The sequence below is a fragment of the Neophocaena asiaeorientalis genome, unplaced genomic scaffold, assembly GCF_003031525.2.
Source record: "Neophocaena asiaeorientalis asiaeorientalis breed wild unplaced genomic scaffold, Neophocaena_asiaeorientalis_V1.1 scaffold142, whole genome shotgun sequence".
Taxonomy (NCBI): domain Eukaryota; kingdom Metazoa; phylum Chordata; class Mammalia; order Artiodactyla; family Phocoenidae; genus Neophocaena; species Neophocaena asiaeorientalis.
The window spans coordinates 3522521-3543073 of NW_020174563.1; the positions used below are offsets into that span (position 1 = coordinate 3522521).

At 43.4% G+C, this 20553-nt stretch overlaps 1 protein-coding gene across 1 annotated transcript in view; it reads right to left on the reverse strand.

Annotated features, from left to right (window-relative positions):
• Nucleotides 1–5512: 5512 nt before the first annotated feature.
• GATA6 (GATA binding protein 6) overlaps nt 5513–20553 on the reverse strand; it is a 30215-nt gene continuing 15174 nt past the window's right edge. Inside the window, exon 8 of the mRNA XM_024757921.1 lies at nt 5513–6902. Within this exon, the coding sequence (XP_024613689.1) occupies nt 6735–6902 (168 nt within the window). The 3' untranslated portion in view covers nt 5513–6734. The remainder of the gene's footprint in view (nt 6903–20553) is intronic.

Here is a 20553-nt window from a genome sequence, read left to right on the forward strand (position 1 = left end):
AGATACAGAATTGACAAAAACCAGAATGTTGGATAACAGGCTCATTTGACTAAGGAAAAAAAGGCACTCAAAATTGCCTGTGAGAGTGCAAATAGGAAAATCCTCTAAGAGCAATTTGACAATTTCTATCAAAATTTAAAAAGTAGAGATACCCCTTGACTCAATAATGCCACTTCTAGAAACTCATCTTATAGGTATATTTGTATATGAGTGAAATGACACAGATATGGGATAATAATTGCAGCATTGCTTGAATAGCAAAAGATTGGAAACAAATGTTCTTCAGTAGGGCACTGATTAAATAATGAACTACTCAGATATACTAAGTGAAAAATGCAAAGCAATGTGTACTGTACACTACCACGTGTGTTTAAAAAAATATTGAATACTACTTACATATGCTTGTATATGCATGGATAGTCAATGCATATAATCAATACAAAAACTAAGAAGTTTTATCTGGGACAGGAACTGAGTAGCTAGGAAACAGGCATGAGAAGGGCAATTGTTTTTCACTGTACTCGCATTTATAACTTTAAAATTTTGTACTATTCAAGAAATTTCAATTAACGCAAAGGCCCACAAACTGCAGATTCTTCAGCCTTGCACAGGACCTGCAGGATCAGATTCTCTGGGGAAGGAGCCAGGGGCTGCAATTCTAACAAGCACTGTGTGTGATTCTCATGCAGAGAAGTTTGAGAAGCCCCAACAGAGAGCATCATTGGTAATGCAACTGGTAATGCAACTTATCAAAATAATAATAGCAACAGTGATGTAAGCAGTAATGAACACGTATTTAAAAAGATAAAGCCTAAGACACCACTGCCAAAATCTTGCACAAGTTTTCCTGAAAAAAAATGCTCTGGCACAGCCTAGCATAGAAAGAGTTTACACCACGACGAAGTATTCCTTGTTCTCGCTGGTGTTTGGCTTCAACCACTGTTAATCATTTCACTAGCTTTTTATACTTTGCAAAATGCTTTACCCTAATCCTTTGAAATAGGTAAGAGCATAACAAGCCTTACTTGAAGTTACAGGAAAAAGAGATAAGTGAAATGTTCAAAAACAGCACACCTCCAAATTCACTACTTTCCAGCTAACAACTACGAACCCAGCTGCCGTGTTCTAAAGAAACTTACGTCTAGAAGAAACGTATACATTTACTAGGTTTCTTCAATCTAGGCATGGCTTGTGTTACAAATCACAGTTGTGTATTTCTGAGATGCTAGGGGAGAGAGAAAGGGCATAGCCCCAAGTCTCAGACAGCTCTGGCTCCCCCTCTGTGTTCTTCAATTTATTTCCCTGTAAATCAAGGTGAAAAAACAATATGGTGGAGTGATTAAGAGCATGTGCTCTGGAGCTAGAATGCCTGCGCTCAAATCCCAGCTCTGCCACTGTGTAACCTTGAGCAAGTTACTTAATTTCTCTGTGCCTCCACAGACACATCTGTAAAATGGGGATGGTACCACCTCACTCACTTGGTATGGGGATTAGATAAATTAATACATGTGCAGCACTTTGTATAGAAACTGGCACATAGTAAGTGCTAGATAAATATTTGCTATTATTATTTCAGACCAGTCTTGGCATACTAAAGGAAAAGAATTCACAAAAATAATGGTAAACCCAGGGAAGGGGTGGAGAGACAGGGAGGAAAACTCTGTAATGGCTAAAGAGAAGACACAGAAGGCAAACAACAATGAAAAGTTGGTTGTTTCCAAGAAATAAAAAACCAACTACAAGATATTGAAGCAATGGGCCAAGCAAAGCAAAGCTGTTTTTTCCTAGTTCTGTGGACTGCTCGGCAGCCAGGCGTTTCCATTTTCCTGTCTGGGTCTGTATCGCTGTATAAGTTTTATGTCAGGAGCCCCAAACCAAGCAGGTTTGGCATTGGGGGTGGCAGCACCTCTTACCAAGCCCCTGTGCTCATAAGTATGACCAGGACTGTCACCCTCACTGTCCCCTAAGGCAACAGAAGGGCTTTGCCTCCACAGAAAAACCCGGGTGGTGAAGGGACTGGAAGAGCTCAAAGGGAATCCCAAACCCACCAGCTTCCTTGGTCATGGACTCAGGGAGCCCAGACCAGACCACAGACCCACCATCACTTCATTGCATACAATCTGCGCTTGGGACTCTGGGCAGCAAATGCAGATGGAAGGGACCCCTGAGACCACACTGCCTGATTTCTCCATTTTATGGTTGCTGTGGAGACTGAGGTGCAGAAAGAGGAAACGACCTGCCCCAAAGTTCAGTGATACCTAGATAATTATCTTACCACAGGGACCACTGATAACTGAAAGAGAAGCCCTTGTACTAATTATGCATTATTTCATCTTTAATTGCCATATTTTAGCCATTCTTAAAACGTTCATTCTTTAAAAACAAGAAAAAGCCCACTACGTAAAATAAGTATCTCGTGAAAATAGTGACTTCAACTGTGGAACAATCTCTTCCCTGTAACAGCTGCTGAGCAGGAAAAACGGTGAAGTAGCAGCTGTCCCCCTAGTTCTCCAGGGCAGATTTGGGAGATGCTATACAGTGCTTGGAAGTGTTGTCCACTCTGACCTGAATCTCAGAGCTGCACCTCCATCAACCTAGTTTTCATTTCGAAGCTGTTTGGAACTACCAACCATAATTTATTTATCCAAAGTTCCTATGAACTTACTTAGGCTCTTAGCCTAATATCTTAACCAACCGAAAACACCACGATTCCTTTCCTCTGCAGGTCCTCACAGCCATCACTTTGTCCCTGACACACCCTTCCTCAGAGGCCACCGCAGAGAGGTCTGCTCAGAACCAACCCCAGCTAAAGAGTCAGCCACACAGAATCCATCCTGGGGTCTCAACTGGACAGAGCTGCAGGTACCAAATTTTTGCCCATGGACTGTGTTTTGAAAGATCTGGCCTAGCAAATTTATTCACACCTCACTACAAATAACTCAATTTCATTTCTTTTTAGCAAATTTATTAATATTTGTTTCTCCTTTTAGATAATCAAACATATCTGACGGCCCATCGGAGCTTCCAAACAACAGAAGGTAACTCGTTTTGTCATCAAACTGACCTGCTATTTCAACCCAGAAACAAAACGCATTTTAATTAGCCTGAGCTGCCTTATTCTAAATAAATGTTTGATTCCCTGCTCTGCCCTCCCGCCCTCTCTCCACACACCTTCTCAGAGTCACGGGGATCCGAAGACCCCGTGGACGACGCCGGTATATATACTGAAGCCACCACACTGCCTCGAACTGAAAACAGCCTGGAATCTGGCAGAGCCAAAGCCTTGCTGTATTGCCCTCCCAGCAGCAAAATTTATCTACAATCTGAAATTACATCAAATTTCCAAGGACTGGCGAAAACATTTCCCATGAGCAAGAAGTTAATTTATTTGCAGGGGAAAATGAATGGTTCCTCTGCTTTCCTGACCCTCCCATAAGCACCGGGAAACAACACGAAGTGACCCTGAGGAGAGACCCCAGACAGAGCCCTCACTTATGTAAGATGACCTAAAATCAGCCAGGGCTGACAGAGGACATAAATTCTGCAACGCACAGTAATGGGTCTGAGGAGTCTTTAAGCCAAGATCCAGACTGGACCTCTATTTAAATGTACTCCCTAGGGCTTGCCTGGTGGTGCAGTGGTTGAGAGTCTGCCTGCCGATGCAGGGAACACGGGTTCGTGCCCCGGTCCGGGAAGATCCCACATGCCGTGGAGTGGCTGCGCCCGTGAGCCATGTCCGCTGAGCCTGCGCGTCCGGAGCCTGTGCTCCGCAAAGGGAGAGGCCACAAGAGTGAGAGGCCCGCGTACCGCAAAAAAAAAAAATGTACTCCCTAGTGAGAAATAACTTGTTTTTTTGTATGTTATACTTTGGGGGAGGAGTGCTGAAATTGTGTATTTGGAAAAAATTATCAAACTTATGCCTTATACAATTACAGGTAAACAAGTTATTGAAAAGGCCCAGGTTAGTGGAGTTCATTGTGTTAGGACAGGCCACAAGAAGCCCTCTCCCCCTCTTTCTGCCCCTTGTAATTTATTTCACAAATTCCTTCCACTTTGTGTTCAAAAAAAAAAAAAAAAGAAGAGGCACTTTAGAACCTAATGGCATCTTAGGATTAGAAGCAGCACTGTTTGCGACCATCTCCAGAAAAAAAAAAGATCCTTTGGAAGACCCAATAAGAAAAATTCATTTTCCAATCAAAACATATTAACTCTAACATCTCTCAACCCACCAGAAACCACTCAAAGTAATGAGAACCGTAAGAAGAGGAAGGGGGGGGAAAATGAGTCAGTCGGGGTAATTTCCCTCTGCTGTTGACCATCCCTGTTCTGTTAAAACAATCTGCCAAACTCAGACTAATATCTCTGAAGCAACCTTCTCTACCACCACCTGGACTGGTGGGGATCCCTCATTTCATTCTCCCCAGCTTTGTTCAAAAGTGCAGGTAGGCCAAGGGACATCAGACTCTCATAGGCCATAAACTTCAGATACTCCACATGGAGTAAGACATCCAAACACCCATGTGCTAAGAGCTCACGCCACCCTCCTTCAAAGTCAAGTTAACACTTAGTGCTGGCTATGTGCCCGGCACCATGCTAGGCACTTCACATGGATTATCTCACTTAATCTCATGAGTTATATGCCTTATTTTACAGATGAGGAAAATGAGAGCTGGGTAACTTGCCCAAGGTCACAGAGAGCACAGATTGAAACCTTGTGGGCTGACTCCAGACCCTGCTTTCTTAACCACTGTCCCAGCCCACCATAGGGTGTCAGGGTACAAGCGAGCTTTACCGACTTCCCCAGACACACACGCGCACACACACACACACACACACACACACACACACACATCCCAGGCCTGAGTCTGGCTTCCAGCACCACCCCACCACAAAGGAAGACTCCCCTTCTCCTGATTCAGACTGGACGCCATAGACCGCTGTAATCAGTACATGAAAAATGAGCCACAGTTAGGGAGCCAAAATGAAATGCCATCATTTTGTGCTGTGAAACAGCCTCCCAATTTCCTGAAATCCATGCAGCAACATAGAAAAAACAAAGGGGCTGTTCAAATCATTTTATATCTTCGGCTGAATGTAAAGACTTTAACTTCAGATGAGCTGAGATATCACAGCACTTTGTAAAAGGGAGGAACTAGAAAGGAAATCATTCTGTTTCTGGGCCACAGAGTATTTTTCATTCAGAGGAAAAGAAACTCTGGCCTTTTTAAATGTTTTTAAGGATTGATCCTAAACAGAAGGCTTATAATCACAGAAATGTCTTATAATACTGGGTCCTTTTCACTTATAAAATTGTCCCCAATGCAAGTTGAAAGTTGATAACTTGACTCCATGTGCCAACTTCAAATGAACCAAGGTATAAAACAGCTCCAAAAGGACAATTCATTGAAAAGAAGGCCGTAAGGCAATTTGCAAACATCACATGCACTTGCTTTATATGAATAGCTATAGCCACATACAGTATCAAAATGAAACTATAAGGGAAGGAATTCACTGTACAGAAGACAAAACAATACCCTTTTTATTTTTAAAACTCTGGTGAAATAGGTTTCCATATGACATCCCATTTTTTAAAAAATTAACGTAAACCAACCTGCCTGTGGGTTAGTCACGCTACAGAGACCTCATCATAGTGTGTACAGATGCCTAGAGTATTTACAAATGTTATCTGTTAGGTAGTAAAGTTTTGTTGCCATTTTTCCAGCACATATTCCACAGTAAAATAAAGGGGAGATATTGGTGTTCTTGTACAAAAATTCTTAACAAATGGATAAGGCAATTTACCTGAGAGAAGATTTGTTCTTGAAATATTTCTCTTTTCACAATTGGAAATATAGAAATGGGATGTAGTTGTAAAAGAAGCATAAGAATGTCTAAGTTTACATTTTTTCTTTTAAATTATTTAAGTACCATTAAGTTAAAATGTTTACATTCATTATAAAAAATGTTGTTAAATCTTATGCAAATGATTTAACACTGATTGCTGCAACGCAAATTGCACTTTTTAAAAAAAATTATTGTATACATGGAAGAAAAATATCTTTTGTTTGCTACCCTGTTTACAAATTCAGACTGACTTCAGGTCAGTCACACAATATGAACTTTGAGAAACGTCAGTCACAGTGTATGTTACAGTTACGATGCAGTCCTGCAAACCGAGTGATATTTTTGACAGGAGACCTCAAGAACCGACTCAGCCTCCAGAGGCGTGTACCAAACGAATGGTCTTCTCCACGAACGCATGTGAAATCTGGGGGCGGAAAAGGTATGAAGAAATTCTGGAATAACCAAAACCGATTAGAAGATGCACAGGAATTGGGGCAATACACATAAAACTTTTGTTTAAAAATCTCTCTCAATATTCCTTAGCAGGCAAGGCCCCGGTTCCTAGTCCAGGTTTCTGGAAGTGGCACACTGGACATCAAATCCCCTGGCCGACCCCGGAAGTGGCCGTGGCCGGGGAGGCTGTGGGCTGCTCTGGCCCTTCTCCCGAGCCGGTCCATCTTCTCCCTGGGTCTTCAAGACAGGGTCAGGGTGCTAAAGGCTGAGCAAGCCTCACGGGAGATACATCTCTTTCAAATAAAGGCACGGAAATCCTGTGTCAGAGGAAGATGTCCAGTCGGCACCCTCAGCCCAGTCCGGACTGCTTGCCAAGCAGATCACGAAGGCGGTCCCGCGGGCCCTGGCCGTGTCCTCCTCCTGTTACCCGCGGCCGCTCAGGCCAGGGCCAGGGCGCACCAGGAATCCTGTCTCACCGACGACGTGACTTCGGCCGGCGAGGCCAGGCTGACGCCGATGTACAGCCCATCTTGACCTGAGTACTTGAGCTCGCTGTTCTCGGGATTAGCGCTCTCCCCGGCTCCAGACATCACTGAGGCGCCTGCCTGATGGAAGAGGGGGATGGAGAGGAGAGAGAGAAGGGGAGAGACAGTTACCAATAAATTGTCAGGCAGCTGGTCCCTGCTAGGTAAACATTCGGGAACAAGTGAGACGGTAGCACAGCTGGCAGAGCTGCTCCCTGGGCGGTACGGTGCCACTGACCTAACTCGGGCGATGTCTGCTCTTAGAAACAGCATCCTATTCACGCCATTAACTCGCGGCAGGAACCACCAGGCAAGATGCGCAGCTGGACGCAGGTAGGAAAGGGGAACTGGAGGTGGCCTATTTGTAAAAAGTGCCAAACACTCAGATCTCCGACAGTGAAACAAACCACACCACGTAGGTCAACAGGCCTTAAGGATGCCCGCACAATCTAATCACTGCAAAAGAGAAAAGGCAGAGCACGGCGCGTACACACACGCGCGCGCACGCACACACACACACACACACACACACAGCGGAACCACGAGGCTTAGCAGTTCTATCAAAGTCTGAGAAGGAAAGATACACAGTTCAGCAAGACCTGATAAATGAAATTTTTGAGCACTGACTTCATGGAAAATTAACCCATGCATACACAGGATTTAATTCTTCCCTAAAGCACAGGCCATGTTTGAAGCAGACCATGTGATAAAGAAAATGCTACCATCCTGTATCTGTCATGATCGTGGCAATCATTTCTTGAAGCAAAAGGTCACCTTTCTCTTGTTTCATTCCTTCCTTCCTTCCATCCAAATAAGAAAAGCCAAATAGCAAACATGATATAATTTAGTAAAATCAAACCAAAATAACTAAAATCATGTTTAGACTATGGTTTGAGAAAACAGTTGCATTTGACTTTTTTTTCTTTTAAATCTAGCCATAATCACATACTTGTGAAACATGCTTTCTTTCCTTCTAAAAGCTCTGAAGCCCATTATTTCTTCTGAGCTTTCAGGGTTCCATTCCATAAACTACTGGATACTTGTTTTTTGACACAGGTAGAACATCTTGTACTTTTCAAAGCATTCCTTTTCTACATTCACAATCCCATTAAATCCTAAAACATCCATCTGTCTGGCCAAGTTGACGGTACATCCACTTCAGAGAAATACAGGGCACCAGACACTGAGAGAACTGAATGGAAGGGTCCCAGACCCTCCGTGGCTCCACACAGGAGCCTAGTAGTCAGCGTGGTCCTACCCTCTCCCAGAAAGGATCTGGTTTTCTCTCTGATCCTCACAATAGCTGTATGGGACTGAGAGGTAGGATTTTGGGAAGTGTGACCATGGAACTTCCTGTCCACCCATCCCAATTCCCTCCCAGCTGGACAGACCAAGTGTGGCCCCACCACAGGTAACGAATCCTTCCCTTTCCTAGCAAAAATGAATGTTTGTGCAAATCCAGCAACAGTCCCTACCCCTGCCCCCAAACTTCTTTTTAAATAATACAAACTTAAAGATGTAAACCAAGGGCTTTGGGTGCCTAAAAAAGCAAATTTCACAAACTCACTGAGATGTCTAAAATTTAAAATAGATTCTTGTGAAATAGATGAAATAATCCTGTCAAACAAACTAAAGCTATGGATTTAGTTACACGTACAAATACGGTGATTACTTTTAGCTCAGAACCTCGGCTATAAGAAAACTCAAAATAGATCCAGATTTAACCCCCAAAGAAATACACAAAAGGATGCTATTCAATTACAAAAAGAGTCTTCATTTTAGAAAAGAGCTATCATACAACTAGTAGAAAGAGTGAGCTCCCTTATAAATGACTAATGTCATACCCAGCTTGGTATTATCTACCTATTCCCCAAAAAGGCACGTTTGCATTTATCTGACTAAATCTGACTTCACCACAGCAAGTGCTATTTTCTGAAATGGAGGGGGTGCCTCGACTGACCCAGGAAGCAGCGCACCTCAAATGGCCAGAAATGCTGAGACAGCAGAGGGGTCTGCCGTCACCACAAGTCACAACAAGAAACACGAGCAGGGCACCTCGGCCCCGGGGCCGAGAGACAGTCATTCCCAGGTTGTGTGGGGAACTAGGACACGCACACACTCGAAAGTAAGACCACACAACAGTTATCATGAGTTTATGAGTGTCTGAGACAGGGAGGTAGAACAAGAGGTCAGAGAAGGAATCGCAGAGGGGAAAGGATGCCCGGGGACAGCCGCAGGCAGCCTGCACGGTAGGACCAGCATGGACTTTCAAATTCTACCCTGGTTCAGCCACCCACCTCCTGAGCTTCCTCCTTGGGAAACTGGCCCTACCTCAAGCATGTTTGTGATGATTAAGGGAGCTAATGTGTGCAGGCACGTCAGAATGCCTTGCCATGTTAAATATTCCATGAAGGGAAGCTATTGCTGCGGGTGAAGAAAGGGTGCTCATAATTGGAAGCATGCAGGATGTGGAGAGGTCCGTTCACAAGACAAGACAGCTGAAAGGGAAGGATATTAAGCAATGAGTCAGAAAAGATTCTGTGGGAGAGAGAAACTAGAGGGTCTGACCTAGAACTTTCTGTACCTCAGTTTCCTCACCTAGAAAATGGAAATAAAGAGGCACATATGTCAGAAGGTTGCTGCAAAAGAATTAAATTAGTGTATGTAAAGCCCTCGTGAAAGTGTCTGACAAGAGTCAAGACTACATACGTATGTGCTATTGACACTATGAGAATTTTGTTATTGTAGTGAAGGAGCGTGGACCTCACTGAATCTCCCCAATGTCAGCCTTCACCAGGCAAGGTGCCGCCATCACTGGGTGGGAGCAGCCCTACGAACTCAGCCAGAGCTAAGTGAAAACCACCACAGCCATGACCTTACTCTAATCATCACTGACGGCTCTGCGCAGAGAGAAAGCAAGGTGCTCCTGCAGCCCTTCCAAAGGCTCATCGGCCCTTTTTCAAATAAGCCGCATTAAAGAAACCTTAATACCCTGAACACTACACTTACACCTGAACAACAGTCCCAAAAGCTGCTGTTGAAGTACATATTTACTGTCTTCTTCGTTCAGACAAAAACGTTAAGCTATATGGCAGGCAAACCCCAAATTACGTGAGTGATGAGCTCCTGAAAAAAATATCAGCTCATTGGAAATCGAAAGCAACATCTGAGTTTGTCAGAAAAAAATACAACAAGTACTTGTGCCCAAGGTTTGAGAACCTTATTTTTAAATGGGGATATACTATTTAAACACGGAATGCTGCGATGCACAGCGTTTTGTTCTATGTCAGTCATACCTCAGTAAAAAATAACTTGAAATTTCACGTCACAATACATAATGAGATCATCGTGATGAGATCAGCTGGGATGGATAACGCCAGCCCCCTCGTCCCTGGCTGGCGGGGTTATACCCTGGCGCACACCTTAGAAGGTAGTTAGCAAAGCCATCAAGAACTTTATACCCTACTCAGCTCTGTAATTCCACTTCTGGAAATGGATTACAAGGAAAAAATTCAAAGGGACGGAAAGGCTCCCCACAGAAAGACATCCATTGCGGGGTTACTTATAATAGTGGAAACCATGGAAATAATCTAATGTCTCATAATATGAGGATGGTTTGGGAACGAAGGGATATCTGCTTAATGAACTACTGTACAAGTACTAAAAATAATAAGATCATGTAACAAAATCCTGTAATGCCATGTTAAGTGAAAAACAGCAGGATAGAAATTCTAGGTCATAATTACAACTTACCCGTGTGCATGCAAATGTATTTCAAGAGAACCCAGCGTGGGGTGGAAGACTGGGGACCACCTGGGAGGGCCCAACCAGTTAGCCATGTATACCTTCCTTTTGAATATTTTAATTGAGTGGCTTACTGCAGTCTAACTGGGGGAGAGGAACAGAAACATGAGGCACCAGTACTTGAGAAATGAGCCAGCCTGGACAGTCATAAAGCAGCATGAAAAACAGGGGGAATCAGAGTGGAGGGAGGATCAGATGGGCCCCCATGCACCCCTGAGGTCACCTCTGAGCCACCTGGCATAGGCTGGAACCCAGCCAGCCATGCACGTGTGCAACACAGTTCCAGGTACGTGAAAACCCCAAACACAGTACACAGATGGGTGCAACAGTATATAACCTGAGCTCTTGAAACTGGCATTCTAACAGCAGAAGACGGCTAGAATTAGCACGACTCTCCTTAAGAAACCCGGCTTGTCACATTGTCATCTTAAGTGCCTTCCCTTCACTGGGGATATTCAAGAGCTACCTCTCAAGAATCAGTTCAATCTGGGGGAAAAAATCAGAGATAACTTATTAGGACCCTGGACCCAGTACACACACACACACACACACACGGTTAAGGTTTTCCCACGTCTACTTAAACCCCTGAAAGGATCAGATCGCAGACATCTCAACAAGGCCAGAGCAGGCACGTCACTAACCCTAAACCAACCTAATCCCCCGAAAGTTCCTGAACAACAGTAGAGGAGAGTGTGCTGAACGCCCACAGCCGAGCCATCCTTCCTTCTTTGGGAGGCAGCTCCGACAGGCGGAGGTCCTGGCTCTTTCTCTGATCAAAGTGCAAGACGAGGGTGGAGCAGAAATCTGTTCTGTGTTATCACTCCCAGCTTATCGGCCTCCACCCTCCCACTGACGACTGAAAATGGAGGCACTTCCTGTTGAAAGAATGTGTTATCAGCACCGACCCAGGCCGGGCTTAGCACTGCAAGCAGGCCGGGTCAGGTGGGGGACCCACAGCAACTGGCCGGACGCCCCCCCCCAAAGGAATAAATGACTTCAGGGACAAGTCGCGGCTGCAGACCTGGACGTGGAAAATCTCCACTGGCCCGTGAGGCAGCACAGTGATCTTTGGATCACCCAGATTGTTTTGCTGTGAAAATAAGCCTTCACTCATTTTCGGACACGTATCTAGATGTCAAGGATTTCTGACTTGCTGAGCTCCTCTAGCCGATGCCCAGCAGTGTCTGGCTCACAGCGGGCTCACCAGCCATGAGCCTTGTCACGTCCCATTACAGGCAGGCTCAGAGACAGCCTCCCACAATACCCACGAAGCAGCTCTGGAAAGGTGACACGTCAGAGCAAAGGGAACCCTTAAAGGACACAGCCTTTCCAGAAGGATTACAGAGGTTCTCTGGCTTGTGAATTATAAACAGGAATTTCATTTTTGAGGAAGAAAACCAAAAAGGAGTCCGCTGGGGTGTGCTCTGTCTGCCTGCCACACTATAATCTCTCCTAACGCTGCCTCACAATCTGGAGAAACAAACCTCGGCACCCCTGGCAGGCTGGGGGGTGCGTGATCATTCCCAGAGCACAGGATTTTGAAGATGATCACACTGCCTCCTCAGTTTGGATTCGGGCTGTCAGCTTCCATGGCCTCTGGTCTGTCCTTCCTACACATCTAAGCAAGTTGTGGTTACAGCTTTTCCTTGTGTGAGGGGAAGCCAGCCACCCCTCACTGCCAAAGCTCTCTTCTCTGCTTTGGTCACCTCTAGGTTAGACTCTGTGGTGTTTGATAGCATCCTTCCTCAAAAGAAAAATTAAAAGCTCTGTCTAAGTTCCTAACAAAGGAGAAACACTTTCAGATAAGCCTTAACTTCCACTCTAAAAACCAAGGTCATTTCAGTTTGGATGGAGGGAACAGGACCAGACACAAAAGTGACCCAATAGCTGAGGAGGTAACACTAGGAAGATACACAAACACACACGGGTTCTGTCTCCACCAGGACACGTGAAAACCATCAATCACAACAAAACCCTCTAAGTCTCCCACAAGGGCTCAATAAAGCTCAAGAAGGGAGAGTCACGGTCACCTCAGCCGATGACCCAACTCAGTGTTTAGCAGAATAGTTTATTTTTTTGTAATTTAGCAAACAAATTCCTTACTGAGGAGAGCTCACTGGCTGTCCCCTTGACCCCTCGTGCCCCTTCTGGGCCTGAGCTGGCAGGGTTATATCCATAGCCAGGATGCTTCTCTTTTCAAGGAGGGAAATAATTATTCTACACACACTCTACTCTGGACAAAGGAGCAAACTGTTTTACGCATCTGTACATACACACAGCAAGCATGTTGTGATAAAGAAAGGCATGGCCCCAAGTTTATAAGTACTCTGGGATTATCAGCAAAACACTGATGTACAAATATAAATTGTAAGAAGAAGGGTTTGTCCCACAACTTGAAGTCACTGGCCTACTAAAGAAAAAGTTTATCTTCAAAAATGAATCAAAATGGACGGCTTTATTCTAGTCAAATTCAGTGGTGAAAGATCCAGAGGTAAGATGTAAAACCCGATGGATTAGGATCTTATTAAAGACTGGCTTTTTAGGAGCTTAGATGAGCATCTTCCTCTGGCCATATCTACGAGACAAAGCAGACCACGGTCCAAGAACCAAGCAGCATTTACAAGAAGGCATTATGAAAGTGCTAAGAATCATAACGAATGAAAAATTGTTGCTATCAGGGAAATAAAAGTATTTAAACATGGTTACTTTGTGAACACAATAGTTTTACATCTCTAAATTCACCCCATTAAGAAAGGGAATGATATTTATGTCTAATGTCTTGGGATGGAAAAAATTCCATGCAAATAAAGCACATCGCTATTAACTTCCAAGGTTATATTTAAATAGTGCTATTCTTCTTGAGCTTCAAAGTGGTCTGCAGGCATCTCCCACTTGTGCTACACTACACTCCTAAGGACCAGATGGTAGGAATTACTCTTCCCCTTTAGTAGTAGGAGGAAAACCTTGGCAGTTTGCTATAGTCACACAGAGCTGGAGCTAGCGCTTGGTTGCCTGACTGCTTCCTTCCAGCTGCTAATCCGTGAACCCCCAGGATAAACTTCAGACCATATTCAGGCTTCACCATGAATCAAGTGACTAAACATAAGGAGAGCTTTAAATTAAAAGTATTTCGCGTTTAATAGGATAAAAATATGATTCTGGAGCGTGTGCACCAGCTCTGGTGAAACCATGCCATGCTAACACCTACCAAAAGGGGCAGTACACCAAGTAAATTATCATTTAAGTATCATCAGAGGGCTTCCCTGGTGGCGCAGTGGTTGAGAGTCCGCCTGCCGATGCAGGGGACACGGGTTCGCGCCCCGGTCCGGGAAGATCCCACATGCCGCGGAGCGGCTGGGCCCGTGAGCCATGGCCGCTGAGCCTGCGCATCCGGAGCCTGTGCTCCTCAACGGGAGAGGCCACAACAGTGAGAGGCCCGCGTACCGCAAAAAAATATAAATAAATAAATATCATCAGATAATGACTTGGAATTGTTCACTCAAAAGACTCCAACATGACATTGAAATCAATACCTGTTATTTGTTCAAAGCTTCCTTAAAATCTGAGGTCAATAAAATAATTTCTTTTTGCTCTGGCTCACAAACTCTTTTGAGTACTGGCCCTGATATGATAGGTAGCTGAATCACGAATGATCACATATGTCAACACCTATCTTTGGAGATGCTTTTTTTAATTATTAAAGTTTCAGAGAAAATTAACAAATAGGTCTAAACACAGAGTTAACAGATTGTATTTAATTCTTATCCATTAGATCTTCATATTGCTAGTAACTCTTTTGGCAGACACCCATGAAATGCATAATAAATTACTTTTTGTTCCAGTAAAGGAATTCATTTTCTTCGAAGATTCATTTAGCAATAACATTTCAGAGTATCCTAAGCCAGATTTCTTAAATTTGGCCGTGTTTTCCGTAACATTATTTCATGTTTTGTGACAATTTTTGTATATTCTTATAGAGGTGGGGGGGAAAAAAAAACTTCAAGGCATCTGTAATCCGCAAAGAAAAGTTGTGCTCTGAGATGAAGGCTTTTAACTTGAGGCCGTATGAAAAGGCAGCCCACACTTATTCTTTACCTAGTATTCTGGCTTTCAGATTGTGATAATGAGTCAGTTATTAAACAAACCACAGTCCTGTGATAAATTGGGTGGACATATATGTTATAAACTATTTAAAGAGCAATACAGTTTTACTGTTTCCTACTATACATACAGGGACATTGTCATATTAATGTAGTAAGTGTATTTCTAATCACCATCCTCCCCATGACACGCGCACGCGCACAGGCACACAAGGAAAAAAAAAAGAGGGAAGTCTAGAAAAGGCCTTCAGATCAAAGTGAAAGTATGCAAACTCCACATGCTTTCACATTCCCTGCCAGGGTGACGTGTGACTTTCACGGCGAAGGCCAATGTGGTCAGACAGGAACGTGAGTGAATTATTAGAAGGGTCTGTGAAAGAAGAAAAGAAAGGGAGCCTGGCACGTAAGGAGCGTGAAGATAAAATGCCAACAAAATATTTATGTTCATGGCTAGCAGCAAGTGGCGAGTGGGATATTAATAACTGTGATGACTGCCAACTCCCTGGGAGAGGTGGGAGACATCGGCTCCAGCCCCGGCTGCAACGCGGGCTTGTCTTATGACCTTATGGAGTCACTCCGGATCCTGGTTTATAAATGAGGCAATAATAATACCTAAGTGCAACTCTCTCGCCGACCCTCGTGGGAGATTAATGCCTTTTTAACTCTTTTTATTCATTTAGAAAAAAGTATCTTGGACTATAAACTCTGGGGGGGAAATGGACACTTGCCTCTTAAGAAATGCTTTTTTAATGATTTTGTAAAAATTAAATTGAAGGCAATTTGGACATTCTAAAAGTTCCAACTCACTTGGCACTCACTGTGTATGGGTTTAAATCACACCATCAGAAGGATTTTAATACCACGATCTTAAAGTATTTCATATTTTAAGGGAGACTTTTTACCATCCCATGCACGTCAACAACAGTTAGTTTTACTACTTATTATTTTTTCTGTTACCCAACTAACAAAGTCCTAGAATTATAATATATTTTATTGATAAGAATAATGTTTAACAAGAAAATTTATACAATGTGCCTTGTGTATTTGGTCATGAGAAAATCACTTCTCTAGTGCTATTTTCCTAGCTGTACTTGATGCTGAAGTTATAACCAAAATTAGTCAGCTTTCTTTAAGAACATGTTATTTCTTCTCTCTAAAGGCTTCAGCCTATCCCATATTAATCCAGTATGCCATAGGAGTAAAAACACTGACTCTGCCTCTGCCAGACCTATGTCCAAACCCAAGCCCTGCCTCTTAATCTGATATATAACCTTGGGGCTATTACTGGGTCTCACTCCCCCAAATGGAAAATGTAAATAAAAACACTTCATTTGTAGAGTGATAATTGGGAATAAAAGAGAAAGGGTACATAAAACATCTGGCACTTAAAAGGTACTTGACAGAAGCTAGTTTCCTGCCTTCCTACATCCACAATCTTATGAGAAAGTATAAGAAAGAGAGGAAACTCCCCCAAAGCAACCATACAGTAATTAATCCACTAAGGCCTGGCTCTCAAGTACCCTAAAGGCGAGCGTGGAACATTCAAGGTAAGAGTTAAGCAGGGGGACTTCCCTGGTAGCGCAGTGCTTAGGAATCCGCCTGCCAATGCAGGGGACACAGGTTTGAGCCCTGGTCTGGGAAGATCTCACATGCTGCGGAGCAACCGGGCCCGTGAGCCACAACTTCTGAGCCCACGTGCCCCAACTACTGAAGCCCATGCACCTAGAGCCCGTGCTCCACAAGAGAAGCCCGCGCACCGCAACGAAGAGTAGCCCCCACTCGCCGCAACTAGAGAAAACCCGCATTCAGCAACGAAGACCCAATACAGCCAAAAATAAATAAATAAATAAATAAATAAATTTATTTAAAAAAAAAAAAAGAGTTAAGCAAGAACTTTGGTCCCCACTCCAGCAGCCTCTTGAATCTTCTCTTCCTCACACTCAAGTTACCCTGCGTGAAAGCAACTCATACTGTATGCAGGTCCTTCATGAACGTTCAAGTATTTAACTACTACAGAAATAGTTAATAACAATAGAAGCTATTATTTTGTGACCAATCATAGTGCCAAGTAAATCCAAAGTGATTCAGCTACTCAAAGAAAAAGACAGTGGAATATAAACTTGCTAATAAAGAAATAAGCTACGTGACTCAAGCAATGTTTTCCAATTTTCATCACAGTATGCAAATATTAACATATAAAATAAAATCTATAAAAAGAATATAAAATATTAACCTGCCAAGTACCTAACCTTTCTTCAGAAGGCCTTATAAAGACATCCAGATATCCCAACAAATGTCAGTCCCTAAATCACTGCCCCTCAGCTCCGGAGCACTTAAGCACTTAACTCTTTCAAACCACTTCTAGCATGAGATTTAGCACCATGCAGCTCAGAGGTATTACTTCTGACAAGGTCATTGAATAAAGCTATTACCTAGGACTGACTGCAGTAGGGAAATGGGTCCCGCTAGGCATAGTGCATCCCAGAAGGATAAATGAGGCAGGAATGAAGACCTATTCAACACTGAGAAACTGACCAAACGTGGGCAAGGCCCACCCAAAGGCAGAGAAGCAGCCAGAGAGGAATCTGAGATGTGGTCCTTGTTTGAGTATAAGGATGCCTGCCTCTCTCTCTGTGGAAGCTGTCACCAACAACAAACCACAAAGTGAGGAAATGAATTACACTTAGACACACCATCCTTAACACATCTCCATTTGGAAGGGTCACCTGGCAGCTACCCTGAAACCATCCTGCCCCAAGTAGTCCCTCAGGTCAGGACACGTCACCAGCTCCAAGGAGGTAGTTTTCCTTATTAACTGTGAAAGGAAAAGCTGCTTCTAAAATGTACAAACAGGCATGCTAACATTTGTTTACATCAATTATCAAAATGCGCCCAGTTAAGGATATTTTAATTGTTGGAGTATAACAACACATTTTTGGACAGAAACACCACAGTGGGTGTTAGAGAAAGTCCATCATTTAGAAATGAACATAGTGTGGACCCTACTTAAGGCTGACTTAAAATTGACTTGAAACAGTTTTAAATATCTGCCTTCCACCTAATTTATCCACCTCAGCTCCTGCCTTTGCCTTTTTCTAACCTACACTCCAGCCACACTGAATTCCTAAAACTATGTCCCTGAAGCATCATAGTTACCATGTTCTTCTTCCTGGAAACCTCTATCCCGACTTTTCCCCCACAAAAATCCTACACATCTAATTCAAATTTCCTGTCCTCTGAGAAACCATTTCCAACCCTGCGGTCAGAATTCACGGCTCCCTACTTTCGACTCACAACTTTGTTGCTCATTTAAAACACTTTCAAATATGACCAGCAGGAAGATCTGTCTATACACACGTGTCCCCACCACGACCACCACGTTACCAACAATCTGATATCCAGGACCTTGTTTTACTACACTGAAAACAGGGCATCCCGTAGCACAATGCTTCTTAAATGGAACAACGACCGTAAGGCAAGGGCTAGTCAGATAGAGTTCATCTCCATTTATTTCCACATTATATGTTTAATGATGACTTCAACATTATATTTGCAGTTTTAATATAAACTTAAGTAGGTTTTAATTTTTGTTAAATAATTATCTACAGAACTACTTGTAGGCAGACAAAATATGTTCAGTGATTTTTTTATCCTCAGCCATTGTCTTATTACTCACTTTATCAAATTAATCCTTCCTGTCCCAAAGAAAATTAAGAGATAACTTTATAAATTGGGGGATGAGTTATAAAGTTTTTGTATATTATAGTTACATACATATATACAATATACATATGCATTTTATATATGTGTGTATATATGTAAAGTATCCTCCAGTTTTACAAATTTTTACTTACAAGTCCTAAGAGGGATAGAATATATAGAGACTACTTATTAAATCTTATTTGGGAATTGCTGAAATAGAATGTTACCATATTTGCCTCCTAATAACAACAAACGTAAAACATAACTCAGTCAATAAATGGAATTCAATGAAAAATTCAAATATTCTTACAATCCACAGAGACTCTAAATGCCAAAGAAAATCTGATGTCTGTTTCGGTCAACTAAATAAACATTTTTCAGTAAATCTAGAAGATTTAGATAAAGAAGATTTCAGACTGAATGAAAAAAAAAAACATTTGGAGGAAATTTATCTTTAAGTTCAAAACTCACAAAATTAATCAACTGTATCAAAAATTAAGTTCAACACATTTCTTAACAAACACAAAGAATTCCATACAAGAAACTGATTATAAAATTCTGATAGGACTTCCCTGGTGGGTCCAGTGGTTAGGACTCCGCACTCCGGACGCAGGGGATCACGGGTTCGACCCCTGGTCGGGGAAGATCCCACATGCCACATGGCAAGGCCCCCGAAAAATAAATAATTAAAAAAAAATTTTAAATACAGAGAAAATAAGGGAAAGAAAAATGAAAAATAATAAGGTCTAATGAATAGTAAATATCATATAAATGAAAGCAAATAAATCATTTACTGCAATAATTAAAAAAAAACACTCCAAAGGAACAAGACAGTGGCTATTTTAATACCAGGCTGCCCGGCAGCAGCAACGGGTCTTCCTGTTCTCATACAGGAGACAAACTGCCCTCCCTTCACCTCCAAAACTTACACACCACACCTGCACAGCCTGCAACAGAGAAACTGAGTCATAAGGGAGCAGGTCAGCAACCTGATGACTATCAGAAGAAACGAGACAGAGGTCTAGTTAAAACACAAAGGAGCAACACACGTACATAAAGCTAAGACATGCCACAAAGTCAACAAAATGAGGCTTCAGAGCAGTGCAAAAATGATTTTTGTGTGCTCCAGAATACTCAGCTCCAGCCAGGCTTGCTCAGGTGCCAGGTCACGATAGTACCACCACTGAATATGCCCACATGCAGGGACATCGGAACTTAAAAGAAGTCCTCTAGGAATGCCTCCTGGTGATCTCCTACAGCTGACTTCTCAGCGGGGAATTAAAACAGCAAGTCTCATACAGTCTCTGCAACTGTCTCTGTGCTTTAAATCACAGTCATTAAGGAAAGGTGGAGGAGCGGGTATGTTGCCACTTGTATCTCTAAGTAGAGCGTGTGGCCCCTTTCCTTGTTCCACTGGGAGTATGCCTACGATTGTCCTTTGTTTTGTAGCTTGGCTGTCCCTATTAAATGAGGACAACCCTGCAGGACTGATTTCCACCCCGTCAGTCACAAGGGCCGCTGGAGATCCACGGGGCAGACCCATCATCACTGGAGGTTTTAAACGCCAAGCCGAAGAAGGACCCAACCTTGCTGTGTGGATATAATAACATCCCCCTCACCTACAGCACTCACAAAATCCTATAAAGCAGTCATTCACAACGCCAGCTGCCCTCCAACGTGATAAACTGGGACCAAAATGGGAAAATGTCACTTCTTTGTCAACACAGACGCCTTTCACAAATGCTTCTGCCAGTTGCTCACAGATAACGGCTCCAGCAGCCTCTTCACGGCGCCGCCGCTGCCACGCCAGCCACGCACACGAAGAACCAGCCAGCCCAGGAGGGTCTGAAGAGTGTCCAGGGACCAACGGACACACACTGGCACTCCTGGGGAAACCACTGAGTCTGCTACAATTATCCTTGGAGGGGACAGTTTCCCAAGGCAGCCAGTCTACTGGCTTTTGCCGGGTAGTCAACACCCACATCAGGAAGGCACCGATGCTGGGAGACTCCGTGATGGGCTGGCCATCCGGAGAAAACTCACGAGCCCAGTGCCAGCCCAGGCCAGGAAGGGCGGGTCCCTGGAGGGAGGAGGGGATGATGGGCTGTCCTCTCCCCCCAACCCCC